General features: G+C 47.4%; 2 protein-coding genes and 1 long non-coding RNA gene across 6 annotated transcripts in view; 1 reads left to right on the top strand and 2 right to left on the bottom strand.

Annotated features, from left to right (window-relative positions):
• Positions 1 to 20,150, bottom strand: part of KIAA1614 (KIAA1614 ortholog) — a 62,926-nt gene extending 42,776 nt beyond the window's left edge. For 3 of the 4 annotated variants that reach the window (XM_059728368.1, XM_059728370.1, XM_059728374.1), the window contains exon 1: positions 19,963 to 20,150. In XM_059728368.1, the coding sequence (XP_059584351.1) occupies positions 19,963 to 20,135 (173 nt within the window). In that variant the 5' untranslated portion in view covers positions 20,136 to 20,150. Of the gene's footprint in view, positions 1 to 12,047; positions 12,153 to 19,962 lie in introns of those variants that run through there. The other variant, XM_059728373.1, reaches the window with a different exon arrangement.
• LOC109286343 (uncharacterized) lies at positions 58 to 6,242 on the top strand. Its single transcript, XR_002094350.2, has 3 exons — positions 58 to 145; positions 1,762 to 1,952; positions 3,694 to 6,242. It is a non-coding gene; the product is annotated as an uncharacterized LOC109286343 (long non-coding RNA).
• A 117-nt stretch (positions 20,151 to 20,267) lies between the features above and the next one.
• Positions 20,268 to 27,681, bottom strand: part of XPR1 (xenotropic and polytropic retrovirus receptor 1) — a 207,573-nt gene continuing 200,159 nt past the window's right edge. Inside the window, exon 15 of the mRNA XM_006272416.4 lies at positions 20,268 to 27,036. Within this exon, the coding sequence (XP_006272478.1) occupies positions 26,976 to 27,036 (61 nt within the window). The 3' untranslated portion in view covers positions 20,268 to 26,975. The remainder of the gene's footprint in view (positions 27,037 to 27,681) is intronic.

Below are 27,681 nucleotides of genomic sequence, written 5' to 3'. Positions count from 1 at the left end.
GGCTTTCTCCAGTGACCCAGCTGCGGGTGAGCCAAGTGCGCCTTGGGAGCTGGGAATCAGCCCTGCGCTCACTGGAAGCCACATTCCAGGGCATTCAACCAAAAAAAACACGCCAACCACAGACAGGAACAGGCAGCTATAGAAGGTAAGCCATGTTTGGAGGGGCCCACTGAGTCACCATGGCTACACACTTGCATAGCCATAGGGGAGGGAAGGAAGGTCTGCAAATCCTAGGCATTGGCCAAAGAGAGCCTGGCTTCCTGCAGGAGGATGAGTGTAATTCTACACCCAGAGCTGCCCAGAGCAAGGGAATGTGGAAGGAAGTTTCAAGGAAGGGGGATGGGAGGGAAGCTTGGCGGCCTTTGGCTGGTGCTCAGGAATGTCCTTTGTTTAGTCTCCATTTTTTGGAGGAGGCCAGTGAAAATTTTTAACTCCCCTGGCCCGCAGGAGCATAACTCAGACCCCAGAAAGCATCACTGCAAGTGAACAGAGGGCATTGCATTTGGATTTGGGATTTTTCAAAAGGCAAAGGAGCCTTAGACCTCTCACTGCCTTATCAGTGTAACCTTGGAGAGACCCTCTCTCCAGAGGAGGATTCAGGCTCTGCATCCAGTCAGTGCCAGACTCTCCCCAAACAATACGAACTGTTCTGAAACAGATTTAGCAGCCACATTCATTACATTCTAGCCTTGTAGGCCCTGTGCCTGGCCCAGTATCATAGCTGGGCATGGCAGTTATCTGCTTATTCATGTCATGCCCCTTTTGTCTAACTTGCCCAGAAAGCTAGGGCGGGGCTTAAAAGCACAATCTTGTGGTTAAGGCACTGAACTGGGACTCAGGTGAACTTTGTTCTTTGTCCTAGCTCTGCCATAGACTCCGTGTGTGATCTCAGGCAAGTATCACAAATCAAAAGTTTCACAACCGACTAATAATCTTTGGGTGCCCCCAATTTAAGACATCTTAAAGTAGACTTGCTTGCAGAAAGTGCTGACCACCCATTCCCCTCAAAGTTCCTGAAGTTGGGTACCCAGATACTGAGGTACCCAAAAATCATTACACACTTTGTAAATTCTAGGTCTTATTGCCCCTGCACCCCAGTTTCCTATTGGTAAAATGGGGATATTACCATTTCCTACCCTTCCTCCTTGTATTTATTTTGCCTGAAGAGACAGAAACCTTTCTGGGGTAGGGAGTGTGCCTGGGGGTACATCTACGCTGCATACTGCAGCAAAACACTGAGACATCCAAAGCTAGCTCTAAAAGAGCAGCCTAGTCATGGTACCACAGCGCTCTGCACAAGCTAATTTACCCTGCTGAATGTGCAGCACAGTCATGCCCTGTCCATGAACTATCATAATGCCTAGGAAAAGGGATTTTGTTCTCACTTTAGGCCTGTAGGGACTATTGTGATAAGAAAGTATTCTTTTGTGCTTCTAGATTCAGGAGCAAAACACAGGACACAGCATGCCCTTCACAGGCCCATTAGGGAAGTATCTTATATACCAGAGCCAGCTTCTTTCTGCCCAATGCAAACTTGATATTGCTTTTACTGTTAACTGCTGCAAAATATTACCCACATTGCCTACAACAGAGAGGAAAACAAAGGGGAAAGGGACTTCATCCTTCATAAGGTAAAGATTCCCACAGACTTAGTCTCCTTCCAGCTGTTTTGTCTTTGCATCACATATTATCAAGACCAGCGCTATAGGTCTTGACACATCTAAATTCAGGGGTTCAGTTTTACTCTTTTGCCATCTCCAGCTGCACTCCATGGACAATCCTCTCAGGACCTACTGGAGATGGCTGTGCATGTGGGAATCAGCTCAGATATCAAAGCTGTGGTTTGGTTTCTGTCACATCGCCATGGGAGATGCCAAGGCTGCAAAGAATCTGCTGATAAATGCCCACAGGAATGTGGACAACACCACAGCACAGCTCTCACCACAAGCAAGGTATCTCAGCAATCTTCTGTCAATCTGGATGTCTTACTTCAGATTGGCAAGAAAAAGTACCATAAAAAGCAGTGTCTGCATGAGATAGCATGATGTATTCTTTGTCTCCCAAAGACAAAGGATGCTCCCAAAGGGCTAGCCTACCTGCAGAGAGCAAACATAGCCGGTTTAAATGAGAAGGACACAGGAAAAAAAGCCTCATAGTTCTACAGCTATATAGCACACTTGTCATTTGTAACCCTTTCCCCACCTGTACCAAACACCCCTTACTAACACAAAAGTAGCTAATTTTTAGTCAAACTGCTGCTTTCCTTTATTTCCAGGGCTTTTGTTTTTCTCCCTTCCATTTCTAAGAAATCACTTCTCAAGGCATGGTAGCTGGAGTATGCATATATTCCTGACAATAGTTCCCTCTTCAACAGTCACTCAAGCTATTTAATTCAGCAGTCACTTATGCTCATTAAATATGAGGAGGTAGCACACAACTCCTTTGGGCCCTGAATACCAAACCCTTAAGCAGGCAAAGAAAGTGCAACGTTCATGTCATAATTGCCATGCTAGCTCTCCAGGTGACATTTCACTTCCTCTAACTTATTCCATCCCACCACTGAAACAGCTGCATTTGTAAAAATACAATTTGTCCCATAATATCTTATTGATTAGAAGAAATGTCTGTTAAGCTTTCAGGACAAAAATGCCCTTCCTTTGCTCTGGAAAGCAGCAGATAAAACCTAAGCTAAATACACGTGGGGGGGTGTCAATAATACAGCCCACAGACTAAATCCAGTCTATAGAGTCCTATTATCCAGCCCCTGGTGTTGCCTGAGGGTCTCCAAGTGGACCCACAGGCAGTATATGGAGGCCCACTGGATTGCCCCACACACAGTGTCCGCTCAGGCCCTCTGGGACTGCGTTGCACACAACGCCCGCTCCAGCCACTCCAAGACCATACCATATGTGATGCCCACTCCAAAGCATATCAGCTTTATCCTGGATCCAACAGTGTGGCACCAGAGCTGCTGCCATGTGCAGAACAGCTGCTGTGTGCAGTGTGGCTGTGAAGCAGGATCAGACTGCATGCAACATCCACTCTAGCTCCTTCAGGATGCACGCTGGATCCAACATATGGGGCCAGCCCACAGATCTGATTTGACTCGTTGACTGATCCTATGCCAATCATCCAGCCCTATGGACCAGATGAGTTTGATACCTGAATTAAGAGCTATGATTTGTTTTTAAGCCCATAATGTTAATGCAGTTGATCTCAAAAGGACAGCCTACTAGCTGAACCAACATGCTCTGAATGCAGTTAAACATATAGCACATTCCCTACAGCCAGAGCAAGCTTGGGACAGGAAAGCAGTATGAAAATAATCGTGAGACTTTCAGTGCATATAGCAGCAACATAATGTGTTCCTCTAGTGTGTAAAATTGACAAGAAACCTGCCAATATCTGGGAAATAGCAGCAGCCCTCTTACAGAGTTCTATTATATTGGCAGTGATGCCTCACAGGAACCTTGGCTCATTTCACAGCCTGGGTACATAAAATATGAACATCCCCAAGAGGTCTGGCATGTCATACCAGACTCAAGTGCATATGGCATGCTAATAATACTGCCAGTCCCAAAGGCTCAGAAATCACAAGTGAGACCCCCCAAAATTTAGAGATTTTAAGAAATAATAAATCTGTGGATCACTCCGTCCTTTTTGGACTCACTTTTTCAACTTTTTCCTTTACAGTCACAAGGACAAAGGTCTTTTTCTTTTAAATAAATGTGGCAGAGTGTCTCATCTGATCACCGGACCACAGAACTTCGAGCTTTAAGGAAAGTTGGTTCCACTGAGCTAATTCAAGCCAACCCAAGAAGAGACTGGGACAACTATGTTCAAAAACTGGGCATCTGATTTTGGACTCAGTTTTCTGTCAAGCATGGATATGACAGTTGGTGGCAGGGGTGGAGAGACAGAGAGAAGGGAGGAAAAATCATCCTTCTGTCTTCCTCCTCCTCACTACCCCTCTGCAGGGGATAGCATTTTGTTTTATACAATGTTTCCTGAGCCAATGTCACATCATTGTGTGAGAGGACAAAGTCACTGGGACCCTCTCCAAGTGCCCCAGCTGGCCCTGCCTAAGGCCTGCCTGCATGCCAACAGTCTAGTCTCACAGAAGAAGTAGCAATAGCCACTGCTCTAACTGGAGGGACACCAAGGAAGAACCAGCTTTGTTCCATTCCTCTGTTTAATGAATTTCCTGAGAAAGAGAGAGAGCTGGAATTAATGATGCTGATAGGGTGGAAACTCTTTTCTACAATAATTTAGTTCCTTTCCTCATTTTCGTATGTTCAAAAGCAATTTCCAGGTACCTTGGGCAACAGGAGACTGGCACACATGATATGCACGCAGCCAGTGGCAGCAGCTCTCCTCCACATGCTTTTGCTTCTGGTGTTTGGGTTTAGAGATATGTACTTACCTGTGTGGAAAAAAAAATCACTTCTGGGCTGGCAGGCCTGAATCCTGCCTCAATTTCTTCAGTGAGATAACAGGAACACCCTGTGGTAAAGCGGGTTTGCATTTACTCCTTCAGGTACATTTGCTCCTCCAAACAAAACATGATACACAGTGGGTGCATCTACACAAGACACTATGTCACTGTAGCAACGCGCTACGGTGACATAATGTCAACGGTCACAAATCACGGTGCCACAGCTACATCACCGTAGCAATATGCTGCTTCACTATAGTGCATTGGTACACCGACATAGCGGCTAAAAATAACTGTGTGCTGCCTAAAGGAAGTACTAAATGATGGTGCAGTAACAACAGTGCTGTAGGGGCACGTGTAGATGCACCCAGTAGAAACTAGAGCTCATTTCTCAGGGAAAGTAGGACGCAAGATGCATATTTAGCAGGCTATATAAACACATGGGCTAGACTGCAGCCATGTTATGCAGTACTAACGCCAATTTGCAACAATCACCCGAAGACCCAGAAACAGGGTCTGAAATTCATTCTCTTGTTTTTCACTGAGAAACCCTCAAATCAGGAAGTGCCCTGCTGACTCAAAACAAGATTAAATGAAGCTCCTCCCCTCTCCAACAGGGTCAGGAAATGCTTGGCCAGCACACACCAGGCTGCACATCCCTGAATGACAGAAGCGGATTCAAAATGGATGGCTATTTTTCTGGAGACTATCAGGCTGGGTAAGGAGAACACTCATAGAGGAAAGAGGAGGAAAACAGGCCAGAGTGGTAAAGTTTACACATATACCCATGCATTGTGTAGGCATCCGGGACGCAGATTCACCCAAAGGATAATCTGCAGTTTGCTTTCCAGTCATTCCTAGTGCCATATCATACCCTCCTCTGTATTATACCAGTAGGGCACTCTGGCTTAGTCTCCTCACTATAGCATCCATCACTTGGCCCCTAAGCACAGATGTGCAAGAGAACAAAAAACAGTTCAAACAGGTCCAGAATCAGTCATACCACAAAGTGTAGATGGCAGTTTAAGGAAGTAGTGGTTCTTACCTGACAGCTACCAGGCAGTCCTTGTCCAAACCAGCTATCCACTGATTGACTGTGGATAGGGAATGATTGAGGGGGAGGGGAGATTCTCTCCAAATAACATGCAAGCCAGTCCTGGGTCTGCCTCAACTCCGTCCTGCTGCAGGCTCTGCCATCCCCAGAGTAGCAGAGCATCTGCTCTCAGGCTGCTGGTTTAATCTGAAGCTTTTGATATTTGTGATTGGTTTCATAATCCTCATCAAAAGGAAATCACCAGGATTATGAAATTCCTTTAATCCCCCTGCCCTGTACATGGCTGCCATCATCAGCACTCGTTGCAGAAATCAGTTTTACCTCCTTAAAACATCCCTAAACTGGCAGCTCCTTCTGAGCAGCCTGTGTGCGCCAGCAAGAGACCCTCTCCCAGGTCTTGTGGCAAGAAATACAGGACATTTCAATTTCCAAAATTGGCCCTGGTTTATAAATCTCAATCTCATCAGGCTGGAGAAAAGACAGAGGTCTGATTTTTCCCTGGGATTAGCAAACACTCTCAATCCAGAATTAGAATACCCCTTATAGTGTCAATGAGGACTACTACTGTGCTCAAGTCTCAGTCAGCACTGACGGGAACTTTCTGCATTTCTATAAACTGCTTCTCTACAGCAGTTTTCAATACTGTTGCTACTTCTGGTGCTAGTGAGGTTGCTGAGACCTTTTTCAATGTGTCATCTAGACTTGGCAAAAGCAGCACTGGCAACCTTCATTAAAATACTGGTATTGAGTCTACACTCTTGATTCTTTAACAAGACTGGAGAAAGACACCTGGGTTTCAAGAGGTCCCAATCTAGTTAGGGATGAGGCAGTTAAGAATGAAATGTGATGTTGATTGTTGAGAGACAAAAGAGCAGAACTTGTGTGCGCAGTGCTGGCCTCTCAGCATATTTAAACACAGCCCGTTTTGCTGCACGCTTGTTTGTTGCCTTCCTGGTTGATGTTCTATCTGGCACATGGGTCCGTTGCACAAAATTGACTATTCAATCATCTCTGCTTAAACACCACTCAGAAAGCCTGCTTTCTATGACAGGGCAGTGTGCCATCTCACCAGGACAGTGTCCCAGTCAGGAGAAATGGTTCAGCATGTTGGCAGCAAGCCAAAGCATTTTACACGTCCAATTTTGCACCTGCCAGTAAAATCCTCTGGCCTCTCCCAGATCCTGACCCCTGCATTGAACCAAGGGATCCTCTAACCCAGGCCTCCCACACTGGCCATGTGGGGTCATGCAGGCCAACTGTTTACCTAAAGCAATAATCAGACAACAGCTTACTGTAGCGTTTCTTGACCTGCGGGTCGCAAGAATATTTGAAAGGGTTGTATGTCCCAGAAAATCGTGGGAAAGCATGGGTTTCCCCCTGCAGGCTGGCAGCACTCCAGCCTGCAAGGAGCTGATTTGGGCAATTGGAATCAGCAGGCGCACATGCACCTGCATGAACACATGCACATGGCTGGCATGCAGCCAGGCAGGATCATGGGAACAGCCCCAGGAGCTAGATGCAGGTAAGTGTATGTGGAGTGGGGGTTGGAGGTCCAGGGCTTGGGGACTGTCCGGGTATGTATGGGGTGGGTGTGGGTGGATGGGTGTGTGAGGGGGAGGCAGGTGCCTGTGCCAGGGCAGGGGAGGCAGGGGACAGAGCACCTGCCCTTTCAGGAGGGAAGTGGGGGGCCTTCAGGGGCGGATGGGAGCTGCATGGCTGGGCTGGTGGCACTGGGGCTGGTGCCTGTACTCACAGGGACACGGCAGCCAGGAGATGCTACTCTGGGAGCGGGTGGAGCTGTGACCAGGCTGCTTGACATGGAAGGGGAGACCCAGCCCAGGGCACAGGGGATGTCACATGCCTCCCCTCCTTCTCCCTCCAGCCCATGCCAGGACAGACTTGCCCCACTGCTGCCCGCATGACCCAGAGCTGCTGCAGCCACCACACTCCAGCCTGTGTGGGACGGGGGCAGCAGGGAGCCCCCTCTGGCAGGGCTGGGAGGGGCAGGGCTGTAGGTTGGGAGGGACACCAGCATGGCCTGGGTGGGAGAGGGGGAAAGGGACTGGGTTTCGGAGTGAGGGCACCAGCAGGGCCAGGGGGTTGTGGATAGGGAGGAAGTGAGGGACACTGGCAAGGCCAGGGGGCTGTGGGTGGGGAGTGAGGGGCAACACCAGAGCCACGGGCTTTGGGTGGGGAGTGAGGGGTACTAACAAGGCCAGTGGTCTGTGGGTAGGGAGTGAGGGATATGGGCAGGGCCAGGGAGCTGCAGATCAGGACTGGCCATCTATGTTTACAAATGGGTCCTGATACAAATACAGTTGAAAACCACTGGCTTCGAGCACCTGACTATCTGTTTGTGACTGAGACCAGCCACAATTTAATATGTGACTTCATCCCCAAAGCAGTAGGCCAGGGGATGGGCAAAATATGGTCTGTGGGCTGGATCCAGCCCAACAGGCCATTCTATCCGGCTCACAGGACCCCTAAAACATTTAGAAAATGTATATGTATCTGCTCCTGGCTGCCTGTCAAAGATGACAGGAGCCAGGAGCAGTAGGACCCAGGAGAAGCTGGCAGGAACCAGCAACAAGGCCAGCCCTGCCCCCCCCAATCGGAAGTCTCTTCCTGCTGCAGCTTTCAGGCTGTTCCAGCACCATGTGGCTGCATTGCCGGATCACGGGATCATGGGAGCATGGGGCCCGTGCCAGTACCCTAGGGCCAGGAACAGGAGGGAGGGTGCGAGGGGGAGAGAGACAGAGAGCAATGAGAGAGAGGGAGACTGTGTACCTGAGAGAGAGACTCTGTGCGTGTATGTGTGTGTGCAGTGAGAGAGGAGGAGAGAGAGAGAGAGTGTTCATAGGACAAGTCCCACATGCACACCCCACCATACACCCACACCCCCTGGCATGGCCATACACAAGGTTCCCCACACCCCCTCACACACACCAGCTACCCTCCCCCACAAGCCCCATAGCCACCCACACCCCATGTTCACATACTCACCCACATGCTCCCTCACCCCACACTCACACCCTCCCCCTCCCCCACATACTTCCAGTCCCCCACAAACCTATCCCCATGTCCCCCACCCTCCTTACAATATACAAGCGTAAGACTTCATTTTAAGCTATTGTGCATACACCTCTGTGTACACTGCATAAATACATGTAAATCAGAGCAAAAATATTTTTTGAAATCAAATTAATGAATGTTGTAGATGTTCAATTTTTAGAATATAATTTGGTATTTTTCAGGTTTTGAGATGGCAAAACCCTTTGCTGAAAGGAGAATTTCTGGGGGCAAGGGAAGGAACTTCTGGCTGCAAAGGTCGGGGGTTAGGGGGCGGGACTTCTGGTCACAAGATGGCGACTAGGGGGAGGGGCACCTGTCAAGGGATGAGGCTACCAATGCGGCCCTCAACAGCTTTCCATAACTCAGTAAGTAACCCCTCACCTGAAATAACTGCCCACCCCTGTGATAGGCACATTATATACCGAAATAATTACTGAATCCAGAATACCATACTGCACTGCGGGAGCAAGAATCCTTTCCTGCTAACACTAACCAAGACGTTCTCAGAATACAGGTTTCCCTTGCTTTATGCTGTATATATGTGTTCCTGGAAAACGTGCATAACTCAAATTTGCATAAAGGGAACCCACTTTACAATGTAACAAACAGGGATACATTCCAAGACCTCAACTGTACTGACCCCCAGGCCCATTTCTACCACTTTTACAATGCAGTTTTGGTACTCACCAACAGCAGACAGTACACACAAGCACAGGGCACTATCATAATGGGGATGGCAACTATAGCAATGTGTGTCACAGATGAGCGATGAGCACAGATCCACACTGGAGACTCTATTTTGGTGCGCACCACTCCCACAGTGTACCGCACAAAGCAGCTGACTGTGGGCCACCACACTGATCGTATAAGAGTGAATTTACCTTGCATATAATGAACTTTTGGTATAAAAAGGGTCATCACATAAAAGCGAATTCGCACATACAGAACCTGCATAAAGCGAGGGAAACCTGTACAGAAAACTCCTTATCCCTAAAGCTGGTCTATCTTTCTGAACAGTTTCTGCCTAGAACCTTTCTGGCCAGCTTCCTGCTGCAGAGATAAAGTCAAAAGATGCATCCTCCCAGGTTCCCTTTTCAGTGTCTAGGAAGCCACCCTGCCCTGCTTTCACCTTTTGCAACGAGTTACAGTGCCAGTCGGATACACTTTGCCTGAGAAGGTAGAGGTCAGCCTCAACATGCAAGTCAAATGAAGGGGAAGAAAAGCAAAAGCTTCTCATAGTTGCAGTCTACTTATAAACGTGGGTGGGATACCAAAGTCCACCTCAGTTTCCTATCAGTTAGCAGCACAGAGAGTCATAACAGTGTTCTAAATTAATTAATTACACGCAGAGCTGTGTGGGGACAAGTGCAGAGTTACCTTCCCTTTCATTCATTATGCAAGAGGCTCAAGTCTATCTTGATCTTGAGGGCCACAAGGACTTAAGTAACGTTAATAAGGCTTATCCAGCAGACAGTGTCCATTTCTTCACATCCCCTTTCTTTCTAATCAGCACACTAACCTGGAAGGACTCATTGAGTCTCAGGAAGGCCCTTCATTCTCTTGTGCTCACTTGCTCTTGGGGATCTTCCTGCCACATTTCTATTCCCAGAGCCAACCCTTTATCCTTGGATGAGTGGGAATTCATTCCCTCTTCTTGCTCACCCAGACCTGAGCCTTTCCCAAACACAGCAATTAACTCCACTACTACTATGGTCTGCCACTACTGACTTGGAACATGTGTCCCAATCACCCAGTCACTGGCTTCCCAGCATGGGGGAATCCAGAAAAATCAGCACAAACCCTTTCCTAAAAGAACCAGTCTTTGGTCCCTGTAGTGGAGAATCTCTGCTGTTGCCTTCAGAAAATTCTCACCCTTTGCCTTGCAAAGACAGCCCTAAAAACATGAATCCATATAAAACAATTGCTTGATTAAAAAACATACATGCTTTTTTGCAGCAAGAGACAGGGAGAATAGAAGTCATAAAGAGGTCATAAAGATGACTCCTAGTCACAAGCTTTAAAGCAAGGCATATGGCAAAAAAATCTCTTCAAAAAATCCTCAGCCCAGCCCTATAAGTACATTTCTCCTGACTGCCAATCATGGGTAGGAGATACCAATTCCAGTGGCAAAGTCATTGTCTAGCAGGATGCAAAGCAGCTTTTGAGCTGGCCTTAGGTGAAAAAAGTGCACCCAGCACTCAAAGATTGGGCAGGAATCCATGGCTTCACATTCCTTTGACAAGTGATGAGGTAGCAATAGCTAGCTCCTTTTGTCTAGTCCTGCTAACATGAACTGCTGTCTCACTGAGGTCCAGCCTCTGCTCAGGCAAGTGCGCTGCTTCAGACAGGGCTTAGGAAAGCAGAAAAATGTGCTCCTGGCCCCAGGGTTGTAGCCAGAAATTACAACTGTGTACGCAGTGCTGCCAGACTGCTGCCCAACACAAGTGTCCTTTTGTCTGAGAGTTATTACGTGGAAATGTGTAAAATCAAGCAGTCAGATGGGGATGTGCGCGTGGGAGTTATGCTGGGAGTGCTGTGGAGGGAGCAGCTGCCCACCAGGGGTCCAAGGAGACATGGGGTCCAGGTGCAAGAAGGTACCTCACCCCAAGATATGCTAGCCCATTTCTGTGCTGAATAGTAAGTTTATTTCAGGGGCATTCTCCGCTCAGATTTCAGAGGTAATGCAGCACCATTTATCCAGGCATTCCCTTCCCAGGCAAGAGGCATACACCGATGCCCACCACCCTACAGCTACCACCACACTAAACCAAATATTCTCCACAACCCCTAGGTCTCCCATTCTCATTCACTGCCCTCATACCACCTCTTCTCCCAGCCCCATGAACGGCTGCACAGCAATTCCTGAAGCAACCCACAGCCCAGTCTGATTTCTTCCTCTTCCCACAGCTCTACAAACAGCCTCATAGTGCACTGTGCAGCTCTTCACATGGCCCCTCAGCCCCGTACTTGATAGGAAAGTATAGGCCATACAGAGGGCTTGACTACTTCCCCTGCAAACCACAGGCCCTCAGCTCCCCCACACCAGCGTACAGCTTACCTGCGCCCCAGACCCCCACCACAAGGCCTTAGAGCCTCAGACAACTTCACAGTCCATCTCTCCAATCCCTTCCCTCCCACTAGAAACAGTGTATACACTTGCTTTCCCTCCTGGTTGGCACCAAAGTCAAGGGGGTATGTGGCTGGAGGCTGGGCCTGCTTGAGCAGTTATTGGTGTGTGGGTATTTTTCTCCCACCACAGAAGGAAAATTTCACCATTTGTTTCTCCTTGTCAGTCTAGGGCTGTGTGAAGATGGAGGCAGATGCCGAGCCCTATCAGATCACCCCATTTGGAAGTAGCGATTGATTTTCTTGGACAGCATCAGGTTCAAACAAGCAGCAAGTATTACAGAGTAAAGCAAGCTTGATACCCGTGGGCTGCTATCTGCCGAGGGGGTTGGGGGAAGGACTAACGGGAGCTTTCCTTACCTCTGATGTTATTACAGCCTGGAAATCACTCATGTGGCAGGAGCTCCTTCACTCCTGCTCTTTCCATGAGGTGCGCAGGCAAGTGAACAGCAGCACTGGTATGTGGTGGGAATCCAGCCCTTTACCTATGCCCCTGTGTTAGAAAACAACAATACAGGCTCCCTTGAGCAGCTGGGCATACTCCTTCACTACTCTGCTGAGGAGGAGGGGAGAAAAGAAAGGCACAACCATCTAGGGGAACCATGGGAAAGGGATGGTGGCAAGAGAAACAGCTACAGGGATAAGGGAGACAGAGATGAAAGGAGAAGGCACTAGACTGCAAAAAGGGTATTGGGGAAGCAGCCTTAGTAACAAGATAATTTTTCTAATAGCTGGCAGGCAAGCAATACTGAAAGCTTCTATACCCGTCACAGCAAGGTCAGGATTTATTTTAGTGACCCTCAGAAAAGGGAGCTGAATTCCCCAGGGAGAGCACACAATCTCCCTGGTAGCTGGAGGCTTCAAGGTTCTCCTTGAAGTATTTCCCTTGTACTAACACAAATATTTAGTTTCGGCAGCTGTGAGCACTATATTTTGAAAGACAGACACAAAGCTAGAGCCCACTACATGTGACATGAAAAAGGCATGGATATTAAATTTTCCTGGGCTGGGCTGGGCTGCACCAGCAGGGAGAGGGGGGAGCTGGCCCGGCTCCATAGAGCCACCACCAGCTGGGACCCCGTGCTCCTGCCACCCTGCTCTGGGCCCCGCCGACACTGGCCCTGGGACACTGGTGTGGGCCCTGTGCTCCCGCTAGGTCCCCGCCCACTCAATCCCAGTGCCCCCCAGCCCTGCGGTACAGGCAGGGGGCAGCATACAGCCCTGACCCCCTGCTCGCCAGCAGGGAAGAAGCTGGTGCTGAGCACAGGGAAAAGCAGCCCCTCACCTGCCCCATGGCCAGCGCTCCCTGCTGCAGTTGCTCGCAGCCCACATGGGGCTGTCCTGAGCAGGCACAGGCAGCCCCATACGGGCTGCAAGTGGCTACAGTACGGGGCACCAGGCACAGGGCGAGTGAGGGGCCACTTTTCGCCATGCTCAGCACCAGCTGCTGCCCACCCAGAGTTCGCACGCTGGGCAGCCCGCAGGCAGTGGTGACAAACACTGCCCAGCGTGGCAAGCGGGTGGGCTGCAGCTGCTGTCGCCACGCACAGTCCCAAGGGGCGAGCCCGCAGCCATGCGGGGCCCAGGCTGGTAGTGGGACTGGGTTACAAGGTGATGCTGAGTTGGAGGTGGGGGGGGAAGAAGCAACCCCTCGCCCGCCCTGTGGCCGGTGCCCCATGCTGTAGCCACTCGCAGCTCGCCTGGAGCTGCCTGTGCCTGCTCTAGACAGCCCCGCACTGCAAGCGGTTGCAGCAGGGACAGCTGGCCATGGGGCACAGAAGGGTCACTTTCCTCCATGCTGGGAAGGAGCCTGGGGAAAAGCTGAGCGCAGGGGGAGAAGCCCCTCTCCTGCCCCATGGCCAGCACTCCCTGCTGCAGTTACTCGCAGTCTGTCTGGAACAGGCACAGGCAGCCCCTGGTGGGCTGTGAGCAGCTGCAGTGAGGGGTGCCAGCCACAGGGCAGGCGAGAGGCCGCTCCTTCCCCCCCTCCCCCCCAGCTCAGCTTTTCCCCGGGTTCCTTTCTTGCCCTTCCCCCCACCTTCCCTGTGGTTCCGGTGCGGGGCAGCCACATGGTCCCAGGCCAGAAGCCCCTGCTGGGGCTTCTGGATGGGGGGGGTGGGGCTGGGCGGGCCCTGCTGTTGTGGGAGCCTGCCAGGGCTTCCCTTGGGTCCTACTGCCCTTGACTTATGTCATTTTTAACAGAAACCAAGGGCAGAGAAATATTAATTTTCTAAAATTTTTGGGGGCTCCATGGGCCGGATAGAATGGCCTCGTGGGTCAGATCTGGCCTCCGGGCCATATTTTACCCACCCCTGCTGTATATCATGGAAACACATGGAAACCCCGGGGGTGTGGAAGGAGAGAGAGAGTGCGTGCTACCTTCTTTATTAGCCCTCTGTTGTTACGTGCTGAGCAGGGGAGAGTGTGTGCAATGAGCCTGTGGACAGCATGAAAAGTAATTACTGTATGTATTTTGCACTCACAGAATTGGAGAACGTATAAAAATATTGAAATTAAAAAAGGAACACAAAACATGTTTAATAAAAATAAACACAGTGGTGTGCCTGGGAAGGCTGGGATTTGAACCTCGGACCACTAGAGCTGTGCTTGCGTTTTGCACACTTCTGCACTGTCTTCCCTAAAACAGGTTCCATAGTCCAGTAACACTGACAGGGCCATAGTGGACCACATTTCTGGTGTGATGGCAGATAGGAAAAACACACTAACACTGCAACAAAAGATTGAAGTCATCAAAGGTAATAAACAAGAGAAGTTAGATGCTAAACAGTCGACAGTTAAGTTTCAATGTAGTAAAATATAGATCTACAACATTTAAAAAAAATAAAGACAAGCTAAAGGTAGTGGTTGCCTAGTGAATGGCATGCAAAAAAAAAAAAAAGGTAAAAATCTCAGACTACAGGCAGCAAGGATTTGTTTACACATGGTTTGTAGATATCCATGCAAGAAATCTGCCTACGTTGGAAATGTTTCTTCGGTCAGGCAGAACTGGTCACGGAGAAACTTGCAATGCATAAGTTTAAAGCATCAAATGGATGGCTAGAGCTTCCAAAGCTGACACAACTTAACACTGAACCAAGCATGAAGCAAGGCCAACATCAATGAAGAATCCATGAGTAAATGGTTAGATGGTGTCAAATTGCTGAGCAAAGATTACAAGCCTAGAAATTTAGTAAACTGTGATGAGACAGGATTGCTTTTAGAGCATTTCCTATTAAAACATTACAGTAACTTTGAAAACTGAAGAGTGTATTGGGAAAAGCAAGAGAGAGACTTATTGGTGTGTGGTTTTGTGGACAAAAACACTAGAGAAACCTTTGGTAACAGGGAAATCACTAAGTCCACAATGTTTCAAAAACATTAAGAAGGATAATTTGCCTGTAACTTGGTGTGCGAACAGGAAGGCACAGATGATGTCTACTTTAATGGAAAATTTGCTTCAAGATTTCAACAATAAAATAAAAAAAGAATAATGTGAAGTCTTGTGTATTCCTTAATACTGCATGACACACTACCCTAAAACTGTCAATTGTAAAGTTATTTTTTATCTTTGCAGCATGACTAGTGTCACACAACCAAGGCATCACAGTGTTATTAAGTGTCTAAAAGCTCACTGCACAAGGCTACTGCTGCAATCATTGTTGGCAAAAATATCACTGAACTTGCAAAGAAGACTTCTGTGCTGGATGCCATCTGCTGGATTTCTGTTGCTACAAACCAAGTTGGACCCGATAGCTTCACAAAATGTTTCCGTAAAACTGGGTTTGCTTTTGAAGGAATGGGGACTGATGTGGAAAAGGGTTCCTTAGACAGGCCAATTGGTGACTTTAAAGAACTGATAGGTCAACAAACATGCAAAATGTTGACTCTATGGAGTACAATGACGTAGGTATGAAACTCAGCACAGAGTCTGGTTCCAAACCACAGAAGTACTGACTGCATGGGGGATCAGCAATGATAAACCAACAGAAGACGACGAAGTTGGTTGAAAAAGATAAGAAAGGAACTTCCGTGGAGCACTACAAAACACTGCTGCATGGAAGACTTTGCTATTCACATTAACATCCTAATACGATGAACGTGTTAACTGAATTGTGCCCAGTTGCAGAAAAAAAGCTACTACTCCAGGCTTGTCCAACATATGGCCCATGGGCTGCCATGTGGCCCGCCAAGCCATTTTATCTGGCCCGTGGTGGCAGCGGCGCAGAGTGTGGAGCTGCGATGGCAGCAGCACAGAGCCGCTGCTATGGAATGCAGAGCTGTGGCAGCGGCAGCGTGGAGCCGCCGCTGTGGAGCGAGCGGCGGCAGAGGCAGAGTGGGCAGGGCTGGTCCGCGGGCCCCAGCTGGCAGCGAGGGGAGGGGAGCTACTTACCCCCGCGGGAGCTGCCCCGCTCAGGAGGCCATGCAGTGGCTGCTGGCACTGTTGGCCTGCGCCTGCCTCCTCACCTGCCTGCTTCAAGCCAGCCCCGCTGCCCTGCCCTGCCCTGCCCCACAGCAAGGCGGTGCCTGCTCCCCCAGCCAGTCTCCCCCCGGGCGCTGCAGCTCTCCAGGCCCGGCCGCCCCTGCGCGAGGCCCTGAGGGGGCCGCTTCTCATGTGCTGCTGTGGACGGGAGGAGCCAAGCCGGGCCTGCACCGGCTAGCAGAAGCAGTGGCAGAGCCGTGTGCCTCTCAGGACAGGACGAGCCTGCACCCGTCAGTCCTGAGCAGCACATGGCTCCGCCGCCACTTCTGCTGGCCGGTGCAGACCTGGCTGGCCTCCTCCCATCCCCAGCAGCACATGGGAAGCTGGCTTCAGCTGCATGCTGCTTTTCGTGGCCGGTGCAGACCCGGTTCTGCCCAGCCGGGTCCTGCAGCACCATGTCAACCCAGGCATGGCACTGGCAGGCCAGGCAGGCCCCAGGTTAACCCTGGCCTGGCCCCACGGCTTCTCCAGCACCAGGTCAACCTGGTTGTAGCCAAGTGGCTCTTGCAGCACCATGTCAACCCAGGCATGCATGCCATGTCAGCCAGCACCATGTCAACCCCTGCAACTTCACTGGTGTCAAAGGTCATGTGACATCACTTCCTGATATGATACCACTTCCTGTGACATCTTTGAATATGGCTTGCCGGCCCACTGGGTGATAAAAGGTTTGTGATCTGGCCCCACATTCAAAAAGGTTGGACATCCCTGTACTACTCCAACAAAGTGTGGCCAGGATGACTACGTGAACTGTAAGCAAAATATATGCAGTATGCCCTTTAACATTATTGTACTGTATGTTTTTTCTATACATTTTAATGCCAATTGTATTATATTGTTGTGAACTATGTCAATGCACATGTTTATATGCATCTTAAAACAAAGGGATGTTATAATGGAGCATCAAAAATCCCAGTTTCGTTTTTGTTCTCCCTAATAAAAGGGAAAACTGCTTAAACTGGAACTTACTGATGGTCCTGTGTAACTCTCTCAGACAGGTTTCAGCATACTATCATGAGGAATGCTATATTTCATAAGCCATCTGGAAGCCCTTGAAAATGGGACTACTGTAAGAGGTTAGGTGGGGTGACACTGAAAAAAAGCTGGTTGGATTGTCGGGCTCAATGGGCAGTGATCAATGGCTTGAGGTCTAGGTGGCAGCCAGTAGTATCAAGTGGAGTGCCCCAGGGGTTGGTTGTGAGGCTGGTTTTGTTCAATATCTTCATTAACAAATCTGGAAAATTAGACTGCACTCTAAGCAAGTTCGTGCATGACACCAAGCTGGGGGTATAGTAGATACGCTGGAGGGTAAGGTTAGGGTTCAGAGTGAAGGGGACAAATTGAAGGGTTGAGCCAAAAGAAATTGTATACCCTTCAACATGGACAAATGCAAAGTTCTGTACTTAGGATGGAAGAATCCCATGCACAACAGGTTTGGGACCAACTGGCTTAAGAAGCAGCTTGGCAGAAAAGGACTTGAGGGTTACAGTGGACAATAAGATGGATACAAATCAACAATGTGCCCTTGTTGCCATAAAGGCTAACAGTGTACCGGGCTGCATTAGTAGGAGTGTTGCCAGCAAATTGAGGGAAGTAATTATTCCCCTGTATTCTGCACTGGTGAGGCCACACCTGGAGTACCATACCCAGTTTTTGGTCTCTATAGAAAGGATGTGGACAAGTTGAGAAGAGACCAACAGAGGGCAACGAAAATGGTGAGGGAGCAGGGGTATGTGACTTCTGAGGAGAGGCTGAGAGAACTGGGCTTATTTAGTCTGCAGAAGAGAAGACTGAGGGGGGATTTGATAGCAGCCTTTAAGTACCTGAAGGGTGGTTACAAAGGGGAGCTAGACAGGCGGCTGGTGAAGTACTGGGATAGGTTACCTAGAGATGTGGTAGAATCTCTATCCTTGGAGGTTTGACAAAGCCTTGGCTGGGATGATATATTTGAGGATGGTCCTGCTCTGAGCAGGGGGTTGGATTGGATGACCTTCTGAGGTCCCTTTCAACCCTCATTTTCTATGATTCTATGAACGATAAACCTCTGACAAAAATTCCACATCTTAAACAGATAAAAGTAAGCAGGGTGTGGGTGGAAAACTGCCTTAAATAACAGCTGCTTCCAAGTGCCAAAAGGGCCTAGGTATGAGCTGTCAAATGGGTCAGGTGTTTTATCCATAAAGGTATTCACTATAAGACTGCCTCATTATGTTCCAGCTTTAATATAAGCAAATCGGGAACATCACAGCCTGATGCAAAGGGATTTAGACAAGCAAGGTGATTGGCACACTAGATGGCAACTGCTGGGAATCATTCAGAGTACAGTGGAAAACAGTTGGTTTAAGAGTAGATTAGAGAGTATAAGCTAAACAGTGAAATAAATCCTCCAGCATCTTTATCCAGATGAGATGAGATACAGAAAAATATTGAACTCTGTAAGCCAGGGAACTGTTGCAGTAAATGGCAGGACATATGGCTGCATGAAGGGAAAGTGAGAAGGTAAGAAAAATGCTAGCATTCTAGCACCAGACATTTACTGCATGCCCCAACCTAAATACTTTGTACAGCACACAAAGGTGGATCCCGGGAGGGCAGAGGGGTGATGTGCTGGTGCACTTGCACCCCTTCGATTCCTGCTCCACCCACAGTTTAAAACTAATTGCCTGGCAACAGCATTTCTAGTCAATTGACTTCATGGCTCATTATCATCTCCCTGCTCCCTTCCCAACTCTTCATTCCACAGGTGTTAACAACTCTCTTTTTTAATGGTCCTAACGTTCCACCAGTCAAGCTACCTTTGTTCTGCAATGTTGCAGCCTGTTAGCTATCCCTGGTAATGAAGTGCCTACTGCAGACTGTTTTCAATTTATTCCAATAAAGTTATATTTGGTTTTCCTTCAATACAGCCCTAGGCCCATATTAGTAAAGCTTCTAGTCTATTTTGAACCAGAGAAAACTGTGTGTTGCTTTATACTGATGATGCATACTGTTGTTTTATACATGATGATGCACCTCACCATGTGCACCCCCACCTCAAAATTGCAGTCTGTCCACAGTGGCACCCATAACCACATTACAAGTTGGGAGTAGGGTCAACTTCTGGTGCAATGACCAAACCAGGTGAGAAAACGACGGGAATGGGAAATTTTTCTTGCTGGCCTAGAGAAGAGGTGATGTTGAAGTTGCAAAGGGTTAAGAAACTCTTTCAAGCTTGGGAAAAGTTTAAAAGGAGACTTTAAAACCCTGCATCTCCCAAATGTCAGTCAATGAAAGCTTGCTAAGAAAAATCTTTCCAACTATTTGAGTTGGTCTAATAAAAGATATCAGATTCACCCAAAGAACCTTGTCGGTCAATGATGAAAGCGCCCTTGCAACCACGAGGCACAGATTTTCCTCCTTGCCATTTTTACAACACGAGGAGTAAAGGCGGCAGATGAGATGCACCCGGCACAGGGCAGCGGGGCTCGCAGCAGAAGCAGCTGAAACCAAGCCATGCTCCCCTGCAGACTCCGGGTTTGTCCCGGGCCCGAGCCCGAGCCCGACAAGGGCATGTCGTAAGCGGGGAAAAGACTCCGAGCAACCCGAGAGCCGCGGCGGTGATGACTTCACGAAGTGATTTATGGTCCAAAATCCGCAATCCCTGACAAAACGCCCCCCACCTCGCGGATGTAGGAGTGGCCAGGCCTGGGGCACGGCTGCGGGATGAGGCCGAGGGGACGCAGCCAGCCCGCCCCCAGGGCCGTCAGGGCCCCCGTCCCCTCCCTCCTCACGCACGGCCGAGCCGGGCTCACGAACCTCGCGGAGCGGCTAAGAGGGGACCGGGAACGGCTTTCATTCGCTGCAGCCACGTAGGGCACGGGCTGGCACCGCCACCGCCCGGGGCCCTCACGCACCGCCCTCGAGCTGCAGCCGCTCCCCCGGCAGCCCCGCCCCCGGCACGCGAGCGGGCGCGGCGGCGCACTGCGCATGCTCCCCGCGGCGTGTGCACACAGCAGCGGGGGGCGTTTCCCGCGCTGCGCTGCCCTCACCCGCGGGGCAGCGCGGAAGGGGCGGGGGGAGGCGCAGGAGGCGGTGACAAAGGAGCCGGCAGCAGCAGAGCGTTGGAAAACAAAGAGCTTGTAATAATGAAAAAAGGACAGATTTTAGTAACCAATCACTTTTTCCTTTTAAAAACACAGAACCACAGGAACTCTGGGACACAACCACCTAGAACTAGGAAACAGTACCACAGTGTGCAGTAATTTTTTTTTTATGTTTTTGTTTTTTTTAAAACCTACTTATCAGGAAGGGTATGCCACACTTCAAATTCAGATCCATTGGGGGGAGGGGGTGGGGGGGAAAAGGGGACAGCTAATAGCGCAGTCACAGATACATCATGAGTCCAAGCAAGCGGCAAGTCTTTGTCCTCACCTTTTCCACTTAGCCAGAAAAGAAAGAGTGGAGAAGGGGACAGAAAAAGAGAGGAGGAGGAGAAAAAGAAAGAAAGAAAGCACCCACAGAGGACTAATCACATTCCATAGTTACTTTTGACATCTACAGCTCAGGGATTCATAATCATTTAGACCAACACAGCAGGGGAGAAGGGGTAGAGAAAGATGGCAGTGGGACAAGGGGGTTGCTGAAGGGGCAAATACATTCCCACCCCAGCCCCCTTCCTAATACTGTTCATTTGATAGAAGGATCTACAGGATAGTAAGGAAACTGGTAAGTCGCAAGGTAACAGGCTAAAGAGATTTTCTGTGTGCTGAATAGGGCTCGCAATTTGGCTTTAAGAACCGAAAGGAATTATGCATTTTTCTGGCCTAATTCTAGCCCCAGGATTTGTCCTCTCACCTCCATCACAGCGCTGCAGTGGCACAGAACAGAGCAAGCTCAGCCCTGCCTGGGCAGCAGGGGAATTGGGACCAGACTATCTCAGTGTTTCTGGCCCCTTTTCCCTTGGAAACTCTGCATTTCTCTGATAGCTTTAGTGACTAGCACCTTAAGATTTGTAGTAATGACCTTAATCCAACAGGTGAGAAGCTTGATTACTTACTTGGGGCTGGACCCAATGATCTTTTGAGGTCCCTTCCAGCCTACATTCTAGGAATCTATGAAATCACTGCCAATGGTAGATAATTATATTTGTCCCAATGTATGCAATGACATCCTTTCTGGGACTCAAGTCAGGTTTTTAGTGTCACATTACTGAGCTAGGGGTCAATGGCTAAGAGAGTCTGACAATGTCTAAAGTTGGTATAGTGATTTTTCACCCTTCCCCAAGGAGTCTCAATTCTCCACTTCCCCAATAAGCCAAACCAACCCACAGCCTTCCAGAAAAAAATGGTTTGAGACAGAACAGCTTCTTAGTGCTAATTAAGACTGCTGCAGAAAGAATGAAGGAGACTATGGAGCCCTTAAGGCAGCACTTGGGTTGAATCGCTCAATCCCAACGGTTTGGTGCTCAGCACCCTAGTCATCCTGCCTATCAAGCAGGACCTATAGAATCACCAAAACGCCTGGGATGGGGTATTTCCCAACCTGCGTGTCCTAATATTGGGCACTTAAAGTAAGTTACCGGTTTTTCAGAGGCACTCAAGCACACGCAACTTCTGCTGAGGTCAAAAGGAGCCACGAGCAACTCAGCCTCTCAAAAAAGTCAGGCCATTATATTCTGATACTTAAAGTGTGAAATGCCTTAAGGTGGGTAGCTGAATCACATTTGAAAAAGTTGGCCCTTGTCTCCATCACTTCTTGGAGTTTTGCAATAAAAATACCCCAGGGATCTTCGGCTCCCTGTCAACCTGGCTCAGGGGCAACTACAACCTCCATCTCCCTCTATAGAAACATTGTTGCGATGTTTTGTGATCTTGGATGCAAAGGTCAAGATTGGCAAAGCCAAATGCTACAAAGCCCAATGCACTCTTCCTCTCCCCTTGATGTGCAGGTGTCAGGCCAGAAACAAAGACTGAAGGGTAAATTGTGGAGGTTTACATTGAAACATGTTGGAGAAGACATGCTGGACACAAGAAGCTGATTAGACATGAGCGAGGGAGAAAAGAATTTGTTTCTTTGGGCCTGTAGTGTGAATAGCAGCGAAAGGCTACTGAAAGTTAGACGAACCAACATGTAAAAAGGTAAACAGAATGGTAGCAAGAAGAGCTTTCTTTTTTTTTTTTCTTCTTTTTTTTCCCAAAGGATGAGGATCAATCTTCCTGATCTACAATAAAGATTTGTCCCTAGATCCAAATGGCCATGTCTTGCCTCTTCAAGACCTTTATTGTCAGTACCCTCCTATGAGCATTCGAGACAATAACAGTGAACAGAGGAGCTGGTATGGATGAAGGTATAGGGCAGGCAAAGTTTGCCTCAGCTATATCTGTATTTTCAGATGCAGGGGCATTCAGGCTGCAACCATGGAAATTAGAGTGACAGTCATTCTCATTTCAAACCAATTACAGTTAATAAAGAGCCTCTGGGCATTTTGGCTTTTATTTGCCAAGTCAGGCTCTGTAAATCTATAGCCTGCCCCATGAATAAAATCCATTTCCTTCCTAACTCCCTCACCACCAACTTCATCCTGCCTCTCAGATCACATCTGTTTATGGACCCCCAGGATAGGGATCCTGCTCTTCCTTAAAGCAAAGTAGGAAAGACCTGAGATTTAGGATGAATGTTTTGACAGGGATCAAAATTTCATTTTAATGAAGTACAGCCAGATGCTGAAGGAAGCATCCAGGTAATCAGACATGTGTAGACTGTCTGTAATGAATCTCTTGCATTTTGGGAATGGATCTGCTTAACCAACATAGCCCTACAAAATTTTGGAGGGAAGAAGCCACCTTTAGCTAGAGATAAGTTTGGGCAATCTGGACTCTGAACTCCAAGAGTATAGGGAGCCTCCAAGCAAGAATCAGAGGTGACACTGTTGTGTACTTCTGTGGATGCGATCATCCAAAAGCCAAAACAGAGACCCCTTTCCTGCTCTTATAACTCAGTTGAGTACAAAGAAGAACTCTGGTCAGGCCTCAATTCCAGCTGCTATTAGAGTGTAACATGACCAGAGACAAGGGAGGGTGGTTGTAGGATAACCAGGTCATGGGCCTTTCCCAGCTTTTGCTTATGGAAGTTGGGAACAGTTTCCTAGCTGTCCCAACATCCCGCCTTGGGGTAGTTCAAACCATCAAATTAAAAACCCAGTTGCTGCTCTGCCCTCACCCCACATTCTGGATCTGTTAATAATACTTGTTTCCTTCCACAGTAGCAGTGTAAATGACCATTACAGAAGTCATTTCCTCACTCTTACTTTGCAGAACATTCACTAGAAGAGCTATATTTCTGTCACCAGCTGCCTGGCTAGATCTGCCTGACTAGATCTCATTCAATGGGCCAAATATTATGTATTTAGACATGAAACCATCCCAGCCTTCAAAGCTAACTTCCAAAATCTCTGCAGTCACAGAATACAAGCCCATGCAACAGCAATCTTGAAAACTGAACAACCTTGAAAACCATGCTGCTGGGAACTCAGGGATGCTGACTTGGGTTCTAGGTACCTTCCCTGCAGAGGGTATCTTCATTGCCAAAATGTTTTTGTTGGTTTTTTGTTTGTTTTTGTTTTTACCAGGGAAATAGTAGAGAGCTCTGTAACAGAACAGTGGAAAGAAAGCAGGTGAAGAAGCAGATGAACGGACATCTAGACAGCATTGGGAGTTCTCTCCTTGTGGATTTTGATACACTACTGAAGGAAACCCAGCAAGACCTCTGTTCTTAGCTTCTTCCTTCAATGCCAGCTGTAAATCTAATCATTTCACACAGTGCCACTCACTGATATCAGAGGTAAGCTTCCCCAAACATTCAGTTCTGCTAGCTGAGCTCAAAATTACTGAATGTTTTGTTTCCTTTAACTGTTCCATGATGCTTTAAATTTCCTCTGTACCACATTACAAAATATTTTCAGATGCTGTAATTATAGCAAAGTTAATTTTCATTTGCTTCGCAGAGGAGAGATTGCAGTAAGCACAATTTATTTTTAAAGCAATACTTGCTAAGTAATGATGCATCATTAGTTCTGATTGTGCCTTTTGGGTGGGATGCTACTTCTTTTAAATTGCCTATTGATACATAGGGCCTCACTATTCTCTGAGAGTTTTAGTTGTTGAAGACATTCTAGCCATTCACTGCCAGAGCACTGTGCATCATTACCTTCCACATAAGAGAGCTCTGCTCCCTGTGTGCTATAACCTGAATAGAAGGTTTTGAATAAAGGACAAAAAAAAAATCACTGAAATGCAGGGCTTCGTCATCATAGACTCCACTTCCAGATGAACAGATGCATCTGTCTGTCAGAACAATGGTCATGAGTCAGTCAATACTGTGGAGGGGAACTAGACTCCTGGGCACCAAAAGTGTGAACTACAGAATTCTATGCTAGTCTGCATTGTTCAGATTCCCTTTCATTGGAGTGGACTGGGCCTGTAATACCAGCCAACCCCAGCTGCTGCACAGGAGGATTAACACAATATACACACCATCCAACCCACCATAATGACATTATCATATTCAGCAAATCAAATGATAATGCTCAGGCATTTCCTGGGACATCAAACAAAGCTCCTTGGTAAGTTCAGGTTGCACAGTGAAGCTGGCAATACTTTAGATACTTGTAATGCAGCTCTTACTCTGCCAAGGGGCACTGGCTCACTACTACTGAAATAGAAGTTATTTTGCTCTATTTAAAATAGATGAATACAATTAAGTTTTCCTTCTTTAGTTCCTCTGGGCAAGAGGCACAGCAGGCAAACTAAGAAAATTCAATGCACTAGCCAGATGCAATAAGCTGTGTGATTGGCTAATGAAAGACAAATAATTTAATAGCAACTGAGTGAAGACTCCTACCATCTAATTGTAAATAAGCAAGTAAAAAATTAATCTGACTTAGTTAAGGGCTTCACCTCCAACTCAACCCTCAGAATAAATGCGTGCAGTTAGCTCCCTGGTAGTGCCATTAGTCTAAAAGTACTTAGGATACACGTAAGAGTGATTAACAACGAGGAAGCAGCATATTAGTCATGGTGACCATGCCCTATCCCAAAATAATTCAGAGACTTCAATTGCTGAGAAACTTGAGCCTTGGGACAGAAAAAGGGTCAGTGGAAACTGAAGTAGCTTCCCTAGGGCCTTGGTATTAGCCTTCAGTGCAGCAGAGTAGGGCACAAGTAATGTTATGCTTAGTAGTAATACATGTTGAAGCTTTATGCAAACACTAAAGCCCCAATGGTGCTGTGCAGTCCTCAAACAAACATTCACGTTGTTTTCTTCTAAGTGGGGAAGATCAATATATGCTATATTTCTATCAAGCTGGAATCATCATTTCTACTTAATTCACTAAGTTGTAAAGATGCCCTTTACCCTAGTCTACTTCCAGTGAAAGTCTGGCCCGCTGCTAAAGTCATTGTTGACCAGGCTGAAAATGCAACTGGGCAGCACACTTTTGGTTGATGCCAGGTGAGCTGTACAATTTAAAATGGCATTTAAAAGACCAAGATTTGTATCCTTTGGGCAACATACAGATCCCTCTTTGTCCCATGGTAAGCTCCAGGGTGTCAGTTCTCTAAGTGACCTACCTCTGAACTAACCCTGTAACAAACCCTCCTCCCACACACGTAAGAGATCAGATTCTCTTCTCATTCAATGTCAGTTTTTCTGTATCTAGCTGCAGCAGAACAATGGAAAAGCTCTCTGTTTAATATAGGGGTAAACAGTGCCCTAGCCTCATCTCATTAAGATTAAGGCTTTGATAAAATAGCTCCTAACCTGAACAAACCCGTTTTTTGCCTGGGTATATGGACTCCTGGCAGGATTTATTGTAACTTTCCTTTCAAGAAGTTCTCAGAATCATCTGCACTGTTTTCCCACAGCCACATGGAAAGACAAGGATGAACTGGCATGTGAGACATGTCCAGGCTTCTGACGCAGAAGCAGCAACTAAAATTCAAAAGAGAAACTTTGGTTTAAAATAAAACTAAACTGAGAAGAACATTTCTTAAAAGGAGAAAAGAATACAATAAAAGGTCAAACTGGTGCAAATTATCTCATGGAAGAGGTATTTGCAGGGAATAACCCACATGAAAAATCCAGATCTACACCCCTCTGCCTCGTTTTACTTTTACAACCTTCATTGCACAGGACTCAAAATCATTCTCATATGGTTGTTAAGTATCATAAATAATGTGAAAACTATATGCAACAAATACATCATATTTCAAAAAAAATATGAAAAGTTACATCAAATTAAAAAGTAGCTTCGTGAATGAAGGTACTGCTCTAAATGCACTTTCCCTGCAAGTGCAGCCAGTGCCTTGGCGCTGGATATGAAGGAAAAAAAAACAAAAAAAATCAGAGTTAAAAACCCAAGTCCGGTTTCAACCAGTAAAAACCGGGCCAAGCAGAAGCCAAGTGTGTTCTCGGTAGTGTCCCATCAGGGAGTCCCTATGATGCTTGTTCTTCAACCAGATAGGTTTTTTGTGTGTGTCCTTGTTGTGATTGTAAACAATCCTTAGATACTTCTTTTCTGAACTGTCCTCTGATTGGCAAAATGAAGTAAAATATTTATTTTTAAAATAGAAAATCAAAATTAAACCAGAAGAAACTAAACAAAACACAGTGAGCTTGTTGGAGTCCATAGGATCCGGTCCGGAAGAGCTCGGAAAGTGTGTTTAGTGTTTTCTCCTGTTTTCAGCTGGAACCGTACCAGAGATTGGGTTGGTTGGGGAAACGGGTAATAGAGCAAGAAAACAAGAGATGTGGAACATGACTCTGTGGATGTTTCATGTGTTTGCTTCATCATCTGTGTCCTCTATCAGTACTTTAGTGTCACGAGCCTTGGACCTGGAAAACAAACAAAACATACACATTTTATGTGGAGACACTAGTTTTTTAATATATTTCCTATTCAGGTAAAGTCCTGCCCAGCAGATAGGCAGTAATTCTCTCCCCGTCTCTAGCTTCCACTTGGGAACACCTGAACCTCATAAAGATACAAAGAAGGCTGGGTAGCTCCTTTCTTCCCTCTGTACTTGTCTTTCCAATACAGGCTGTTTTGCATGCAAACAATGCCCTCTACTGGTTAGCTACTACAGTACAGTAGGCAAGGGACAAAGTATAAAATATCAGTTTGGAGCCTATTAAACCAAAATAAATGTTATCTGTCAGAATAGAATTCTTTATTCATTGCATATAGATAAATGCACAGCAGACAATGCATGTAATTACCTACACCAGAAATCAAGCCTGCCAGACATGCAGTACTGCAGACTACTCTGAATTCAATCTGTCCCTGGGCTTCACACAGGGACAGCAGCTTATTTTAGGATGCATGACTTCACTGCATGTCTGTGGGACAAACTGAGTCTTAAATGTTGATTTAAATCAAGCTCTGTATCTTACAGAAGTACACTTGCTTAGTGAAGTTGACTGAACAGAGCATATTGCATCTATGCCTGACAGATTAGCACTGGGCACAGTCCAAGGAAT

The sequence above is a fragment of the Alligator mississippiensis genome, chromosome 5, assembly GCF_030867095.1.
Source record: "Alligator mississippiensis isolate rAllMis1 chromosome 5, rAllMis1, whole genome shotgun sequence".
NCBI classification, from domain to species: domain Eukaryota; kingdom Metazoa; phylum Chordata; order Crocodylia; family Alligatoridae; genus Alligator; species Alligator mississippiensis.
The sequence above is the reverse complement of the archived record's forward strand: the minus strand, read 5'-3'. Positions and strand labels throughout refer to the sequence as shown.